Source organism: Anopheles cruzii, chromosome X (assembly GCF_943734635.1).
Source record: "Anopheles cruzii chromosome X, idAnoCruzAS_RS32_06, whole genome shotgun sequence".
NCBI classification, from domain to species: Eukaryota; Metazoa; Arthropoda; class Insecta; order Diptera; family Culicidae; genus Anopheles; species Anopheles cruzii.
In genome coordinates, this window is record NC_069143.1 from 4,249,568 (window position 1) to 4,258,306 (window position 8,739).

Sequence of the window (8,739 nt, forward strand, 5' to 3'; positions counted from 1 at the left end):
TTCAGTATCACGGAATCACAAACAGGTTAAAAAAATCAAAATTCTCCTTATTCTGCGTTGTGAAGCTCTACAGAGCAGCTTCAAGCACCGTTTTTCCGGGCTTTATTTGTTTGCTTTACAGAGCAACACCGGCATTGGCGTGCTTCTTCAGAATTCTTCACTCAGGCTTTGCTCAAAACAATAAAACTACCATTTTGGTCTACCATTTTGTTACTTGTTTCGGGGATCGCTCTCTAAAGCCTACTGTACCTTGTTAGTTTCGCGCACACACACACACACACACACACAGCCACACACTTAGCGCTATTCGTTACCTGTGACGGTGACGGTGGTAAAAGAATGTAGAAAATAATGTCGCCCGCGGCTGCGGAGGAGGCTGCTGGGGCGATGATAATACTTCGGTTACGGTTCGTCGCTGAGTCGGCTGAGCGCTGTCAGTGAGCGTGTTCGCCCGGCTCGTACGAGTGCCGCCAGATGTCGACCAGACAGACGGACGAGTGGAACCGGTAGAACATGATGAGCGGCAGCGACAGGTGGTTGAGGATCGACCACAGCACGTCACCGTAGTACTCGTACCGCTCATCGCCAAAGTCCCCCGTTTTGACACCGAACGTGTAGTACACCCATAGCGACACGTTCGCGACGGTCATGAAGGTGACCAGCTCCTTGCCCGGTTTGTTTTGCTGCAGGTCGGCGGTGTTGGAGCAACGGCGCAGGGCGTCGCAGATCCATGGCGTCTGCAGCAGGACCTGGGTGATCTGCGTGAACACAATGAAGCCGTTCAGGATGGACCCGTTCTCGAACGCCGGTATCATGCTGAAAAGCGTCTCGGAGAAGAACGCCGGGATGGCGATGAACAGGAGCACGTCGTCGAGCCGCGAGATCGGGTGCGGGTTGATGTCGAGCCGGGACGTCTGGTAGTAGGCGGCCACCGTCGCCAGGATCATGATGCCGAGCACGGTCACCTCGAAGATCCCGTCCAGCAGGATGCCGGTGTCGCGGTACGCACTGGAAACCGAGGGGGAAGATCATAGATCGAGATAGATGATGATGGATCAGAAGACATGTCAGAAGTCTGGAAGGAGTCTCTCGACAGTCTCGACTCGGTTTGGTGGACTTACTCGTCACGCGACGCGATGTGGAAGAGAATGATGACGACGATGGTGGCAACCACCAGGAGCAGGCCCGCGAACAGGCCGCGGCTCGCGTGCTGACAGTCACCGTACACGATCAGCCGTGACTTGACCTGGGCCTCGTGGTCGAGCGTGTCGCCGCAGTGTTCGCTGCACTCGCTTCGCCCGTCGTACTCGAGGACGCTACCACCGGCGACCTTCGGGAGCTCCCGGTCACTGTGGATGCTGTGGGTGTGGTGGCTATGGTGGCTGTGGTGTCCGCCCCGATGGCCCCGGACGGTGATCTTCTTCGGGCACTTGCTGATGTTGGCGTAGATCATGTACAGGAGCCCCACGATCAGAATGTTGAACTCGATGACGAACGGATAGAGGTAGGGCGAAAAGGAAGCCAACACCTGGTTGAGCTCCTCCGGCCCCGGACAGTCGATGGGGACGAGCGTAACGTCGGTGTCGTCCTGGTACGGGTCGTCGTCGTAGTACGCCTGCTTGAGCCGGATCGCGACGACGGTTTCGCGGACGATCGTCAGCACCCAGAAGGCGAGCGCCGTGCCGATGGCGTGCATGATGCCGAACCGGGCCAGCCCCCGGCACCGGTTGATCACGATGTTGGCGTACTTCCAGAAGAAGAACACCAGGAACAGGCAGTAGAAGATGAAGAGCACCTCCATCGCGATGGTGGAGGCGGACGCGCACTCGGCCCACTTACCGTCGGTGCTGTTGAGCAGAATGCCCTGGTAGGAGAGCAGCAGGACCGAGTGGATCAGCAGCCCGAAGCAGAACCAGGTGGCGCCCAGCTTCAGGTAGATGATCTCCCCGTGCCGCCCCGTCACGAAGCAGTAGTGATGCGGGATCGGTTTCAGCGGTGGCAGAGCGGCCACCGGCACCGATGGCACCTCCCCGTTGCCCATCAGCTCCCGGCGGCGGTGAAGCTCGACCACGGCCTGCTGAGCCCGCCGCACGTACAGCCGGATGTCGATGTACAGGAACGCGAAGTACACGATCCCGGTCGCGACCATGTACAGGCCGAACACCTCCGCCAGCGGGTAGCGCGCGTTATTCTCGACCGCATCGGTAATGAACGCGATCAGCCCAAACACGATCAGGAACAGGGCGTAGCTGATCCAGGTGACGCCCGCCAGGTAGCGGCGCGTGAACTTGGACTTCTCCTCCGGCGTCGACGGTGGCAGCGTCTCGTGGTGCTCGTCGGCCGCCGGCGACTGCGACATGTTCACGTTTACCGACGGCTGGTACGAGACGGCCCGGATGATGGGCGGCGGCCGCCCGGTCCCGGAGTACACCGATACCGGGCGCTTCTGGTAGGAGGTACCTCCGGGTCCGGAGGTCGACACGGAGACCGGGTCCAGGACGAGCACGGGCTCGTCCAGTCCGAACGACCCGGAGCCGGAACCGGACCCGGGCACCAGCAACGTTGGAACCACCTGTTGGAAACGGAACCACTGAACGCTGTAGAGTCGCTGAGTTGGTGAGGTCTGAGGTCGAGATTGCGTCTCCCCAGGTCTCAGGTCGAGGAACAAAGCCCCCCGGTGCCGAAAACGGACCTGGAGCTGGAGGGACGGTGTGGCCCGGTCACGGCAGAGCGAGATTTGGGAGTTGGAACTTCGGACGTGGGAAGTTGGAACTTGGGACTGGCGAGATTTTGGGTGTTGGGATTTTTCCCCTTTTTCGTTTCAAGGATCCCGTGGAACTTGCTCTCGCTTTTCCTCGACCAACCCACCCACACACACACACACACGAAGGATACACCAGGGAGAGACGACGTCGACGATGGTACACGGCACACAGTTCATTAGATTTCACTGGAAACATTCACTGGAGCGCAAGTTATCGTCGTTTTTCCACCGTGTATCTAACCTACGGACCGCCGCTCCATACTGCCTCACTTACCCCCCTCCCACGTGGCCCTCTAGCGCGGCGCGCGGGGCACGTCAAAGGACTGCTTTGGAATGCCAATCATCTGTTAAATTGCGCACCGCGCACGGCGCTTTGATAACTCAAGCACGGCTAATCCGCTCCGCTCGAGTGACACACGGGTTTGGACACACACACACACACACACACGGGACGCTGCCGCTTTCATCTTCATTTCCCAGCCGGAACCACGGCGAACAACGTACGTACCTGGCTGGCGGGCGATTGGCCAGCAGCGGGCTGTTGCTGCTGCTGCTGTCCCAGCCCCAGCTCGACGTCACCGTTGCTCTCCTTCGTCGGTAGCGGTGGCGTAGAGGCCATCGATTGATTGTAGGCAGGCAGGCAGGCAGGCAGGCGTAGACAGGCGAACTATCGGCTCTCGGCACGGTCACCACGGAGTGTCCGGAACGTCACCACCGTACGGCGTCGCAGCCCCGAATGCAGCCGCTGGCCGCGAGCGATTCGAGTGCGGTGCGTCTTGCAATCCCCGGAACTGCTCGCCCACCGGCCAGCACGGCGGATGGATCACCGTCATCGCTGTTGGCGTCGCGGTTGTTGGTCGCGGTCCCTGCGAAAATCCCTTTTTCCCGCGATAAGATTCGGGGCAAGCTACACACACACACACGCACGCACCGAACGGCCAGACCTGGACCCAGCCAGCCATCCAGCCAGCCAGCCACCGTCGACTCCTCTCTCTCTCTCTCTCTCTCAGCAGACAGAGACAGAGAGAGAAGGAGACCCTCTGACCGGTGGGCCCCGTGGGTCGATGAAATCATGCGTCCCCGACAAAGACAGATTGACAGATAGACAGAGCACCCTCACCCCCACCGAGCCTCGGTCAGGCGGTGGCGGTGGCGTGAGGTGGAGGTGCTGGCCCGGCTTAAGATAGCGGTGGCTCATAGGGTGGCGGTGGGCACGCTACCGCCACTACCGCTACCGGTGGATATAAGTAAGTCGTCGATTGAACTGATTTATTTGTCAGAAACAGCCGTGTCCCAAAAAAAACACGATAAACCCGGCCCAAGCGCCCACAGAGATGGGCGGGGGGGTGCAGTTGGTGAGACAGGGTGTAGTTCCCCGGTGTAGGTGGCACAGAACCTCCCCCCCCGCAGGGCACTCATCACCAAATCGGCCTCTAATTGATTGGGTGACCAATAAACTGATTACTAATGCAACGCCCAGGTGTTGGCTGGTCTGGCGCCCAGCTCATCGCCGGCATCGGCCGGTGTGGCCGGACGAATCCGAGCTCCGAAGGAACAAGCTCACTCGGAGCTCTGATGGATGCAGCATGCAGCATTACAAATTGGCCGCTACGAATCGACGGCACGAAGCAAAATGAATTTCAAAAATGAATTTCCAACTAACAATAGGATCACACACGCACACGCAATCACACAGAGGTGGCGGCCGGGGGTGGGGCGACCCTCGAACCACACGATAGTTACAGTGTGGCTCACGGAACAGAAAGTTTGTCGCTCGCTCGATATTACAACCCTCCCGCTAAAGTACGACACCGTTGCAGAAAGCAACATAGCATTAACATTGTCTTTGGTGCAGCTACTATGGAGTACGCGAGCTACACAGACCTGTCATGACACATGATACTTCCTAAGTTTAGATGAAGAAATTGCGCAAGCCTTTTCTGGCCGTTTCTGGGGTTTCTGGGGTGAATCTTTCATCTGGGTCCGCGAAATTTTCGGGAGTCCAGAATCGAGTTACATCAAAAACATGCTGGCAACGCAGAGTACCTGTTGAATGCCGAGGTGGTCGCCGTAGACCTGAACACCCGGGGGTCAACAATGTCATTAGCCTACCTTGCTCCGACTGAGCTCACCATGCATGGAAATGGAAACGACTTTTTCTTTCCCATTTCCCAACTGTTTGTTTCGTCAACCACTGTACTTATGACGGTGGCTGTGTTTAAATTGATTGAACCAAGTCGCGAGAATACGCTGGGAACAAAAGTGCCAATAGTTCCAAGTTCATTAAACGGCCCCATCTACGGCATTGTGTTTTTTTTGTTTTGCAAATTGACTACCGTTGCCGACTTGTGACAGCTGAATCTTACTGACAGCCAGCCAGGGCAACAGGTCGCGCTCGTGGATGTGCTTGGCTCTTGATCTGGTCCTTGGTTCTGGCACCTTTTTTCGCTCCAGCTTTCCAGCCAGTGGATTGAAGAAATTATCGAACCGACCCCCGGCCACAAACCACAACTGGGGCGTAGACTTTGGAAAGGCCTCCACCGCCACGTTTGGCCACGCATGCTTTACAAGGTGATACTCTGTTGATCATCTGGACTTCTGGAGCGTACTTCTGGACTGGACGCTCTACGGTCCACAGGGCGCTGTCAGACCGGCTGGATGATGAGTTTCTATTTTTGGGGGGTATCACAAGCCAGACCAGGGCCGTTAGTTGGCCCCAATTGGCTTCCCGGTTCCCCGATTGGGATTGGGATTGCCCCGGGCCAAGAATTGATCATCCGGACACCGGGCCAAATCGGAAGGGCGCACAGCCGGCGGGGGCCGCACAGCTAATCACAATGGTGACGTGGTGATATGGTGACATGTCCCGACGAGAGTCCAATCTGCAGTCCTCCAACTCTTTTTCGCTCCCTTCCCCACCAATGAACCAACCGACCACCGGTGGTGGTGCTGACTCTTTAAAGTCCCGTCCATCGACCCACTCGGCTCGGCTGCGATGGGACCAAATCATCGCTGCCAACTCTGGCGCTGCGTTCAAACATTCGCACTGGTCAATCGCAAAAAGGGGGGACCAATAACTTCCCCGCACTCTCTCTCTCTCTCTCTCCCGGAGGCACCTCTCAGAAGGTCAGAACCTAGCGACGACGACGACGTCGGCCCGGAGCACTCTCGGCCGGCCGCCGCCGGGGTTCGATCACGAAAATTTAATTTAGAATTCAATTAAAATTCTTTTATCCACGCCAAATTGAATTAATTCAACCAGGTTGTAATGCAACCGAGGGAGGGCGCGCGCGCGAGACCCGGGTGGAGCAGCAGCCGGTGATGTGGTGCTGTGGCACCGCGAAGAGCGTGCCACCAGCGAGCGAGTTAATCGCCGACCCCTTTCTGGTCTGGTCTAGGCGAACGCCAACAGCGCCCTCTGGCGGCGAGAACGCAAATCTCGGTGTCGACTCTCGGTGCCGACCGAGATAAAGTCAATTCCAACGCAATACAATAACACACTGTCTGTGTGTGTGTATGTGTGTGTGTGTGTGGGTGTATGTGTTGGGCTTGGCTCATATAGCTCAAACATCATCTGCCGGCCCGGCCCTACCCCAGATCCTACCTACGCAAACAATGGTTGGCCAAGTGACAGGACGTGTGATGTGATTCGCCCCACCTCTCAGCTCCACTTCCTCGGCTCCCTGTCCCTGTGAAGCACCAGAGAGAACCACCTGTCCGCTTTTTGCACTCTTAATGTACGCTTCCGGTTCCGGGCGGCGGCGGCGGCGACGACGACGACGACGTGTAGGCCCAACGTAAGTGGTGAGCGACCCCGATTCTGCACCGTCCCCCTCCCCGTCAAAGGACACTCGTCTTTGTTTTCCTCTTATCGACTCGAGGGGCCCCGATGGGAGCCTGGCCCCTGGATGGGAAATTCAATTAGGTGGCGCGCATAGCAATATTTCATTGAAAATTATCGATGTAGCTACCAGCCAGAGCGGCGTACCACGCACACTGTGGCACACTCCCCCCTTCCCTTGCTCTACCTTGCTCAGTGCCAGGACCGCAGCGCGTGGCAGGGCAGCTTTTTTTGCGTATGTTCCGCTTCTTCCCTTGCACGACGGAAGTTTGACAGGCAGGCAGACGGGGCGCGCGCGGTGCGTTTGATCAACTTTCCGGCATCCCCACCATCACAGAATCGCCACATCGCCGGAATAGTGGACAGGTCTGTGGCCACGAAGCCACGAAGAACCGGGAGGATGCCAGGATGGCTCTCTCTCTCCGCTGGTTCTATGTCCATCATGTAGTACCCCGCCCTGTGCCTATAGGAGCCAGGTGCCGGGAGGTGTGCATGGTATACACTTCAAAGTCCTGCCCCAATAGAATGCTCAAAAGGCGTCGAAAGCTAAGGCACCTACAGGAAGAAGGAATCCCTCACAGTCCAGTCCGTGCCTTCCCCCGGGGGGGTGGGGGGGAATCGAACTTCGGCCGGGGTCCACAGGTAAGGCCGCTGTCAGGCAGCTACGCCAGAGGGTTCTATCCCGATGGCGATCGCTGGCAGTCGTAGAGGAGCGAAACCTCATCATCAACTGAAAACCTTTCGCATGATGTGGATACAAAACCCAGGCCCAGCCGCAGACGCCACAGCAGCACCTGACCCACGGTTCATCACACACACACACCCCACCAAGACCCCTCGTATATTCGACGAATTCGGCCGGCCGTTCCGATATCGACCTCCGCCCCGTCACCGAGCGGTCTGACGGGCTGGCAGAGGCGGGCACTATTGATGCGCTGATGGACCACATCCACCTCACGCCCCCTCCCTCCCCTCCCACCACCAGCTACCCTGCCGGCGTGAGCGGAGCGGTTCCGGTTGACTGCGGACCTACGCGAAGGTGTAATTGCGTTCATGAATCAGGACCCCGCGTGGCCCGGTCCACGGACTGAACTCCGGATAGGGGCGTGTGGGAGGGGGCAGTATTGGCGCAATTTACGACACAATGCGTTCGGCGCGGCGCGTCCAACGACGAACGTCGCGCTCAAAGAAGGCCCGGCTGCTATTGTGTCGAGCGGCCGGTACATTTTTTTCCTCTTTTAATTCTCGTTTGAACCCCTTGTTGTTACCGAGATGGGTGTGCCACTCCGTGTGTGTGTGTGTGTGTGCGTTTGTTTTGTTTTCACCCGCCTCGCACCACCACTCGGCCACCGACCGGCGAGTGATCGCGAGGCGATGGATGGATGGGATCGGTTGCAAAAGGGGTTGCGAACCGGGGGTGCTCCGGGGTTCGGAGCTCCACGGTGCACCGCATTACCATACCGCTGGGTCACACACACGCACACACCCCGTGACACATAACTTGCCCTGGGGAACGGGGATTTTAATCGGTTTTTTTCGGCGAGCTGCTGTTGCTGCTCTGCTATCACTTTCTAGCAGATTCCTCCCCGAAAGTGCATTTTTTGTTGGTTTTTTGTCAGTAACAAAAGTAACAAGGGGCCACGGGATGCACCTGTGGAGCCTACTGCAGGGCGTTAGGTGGCGCGCCCGCAAGTATGCAGCCCGCACAACGGAACGGGACCAGCTGTTGGGTGCAGCCCGGCTCACTCGGCCACCGCGGCGGATGCGTTACCCAACGATCTCTGGTACTACAGAGGAAGAGAGAGAGAGCGAGAGAGAGAGAGAGAGAGAGAGAGAGAGAGAGCAGTACAATGGTTTGGACCCGGGCGTTCCGCGAGAACAAACCTGGAACGCTGGAACCGCGGTGACCGCGCTCCGGATGGCAGCACGCGCCCACCATTGTGCACGCGTTGCGCCGCTGCTCTGCTGTGTCACCGTGTGCCTGTCCCGCTCTCTCTCTCTCTCCCTCTCCTGCTCTGGCTCTGGCTGGGTCACGTTGTTTGTTGGCCACCCTTTTATTTGGTTTGGCCCCGATTTTACATTCTTGCATCGGCGGCCCACCCCCCAAACCCCACCCCCCGTGTTGCGTGTGTGT

The 8,739-nt window shown here is 58.0% G+C and overlaps 1 protein-coding gene across 1 annotated transcript; it reads right to left on the bottom strand.

Annotated features, from left to right (window-relative positions):
* Positions 1-434: 434 nt before the first annotated feature.
* On the bottom strand, positions 435-3,383 carry LOC128277790 (proton channel OtopLc-like). Its single transcript, XM_053016318.1, has 3 exons — positions 3,273-3,383; positions 1,122-2,572; positions 435-1,008 (listed from the first exon to the last, which is right to left on the bottom strand). The coding sequence occupies exons 1-3, from the start codon at positions 3,381-3,383 to the stop codon at positions 435-437; spliced, it is 2,136 nt and encodes a 711-aa protein (XP_052872278.1).
* Between the last annotated feature and the right edge of the window lie 5,356 nt (positions 3,384-8,739).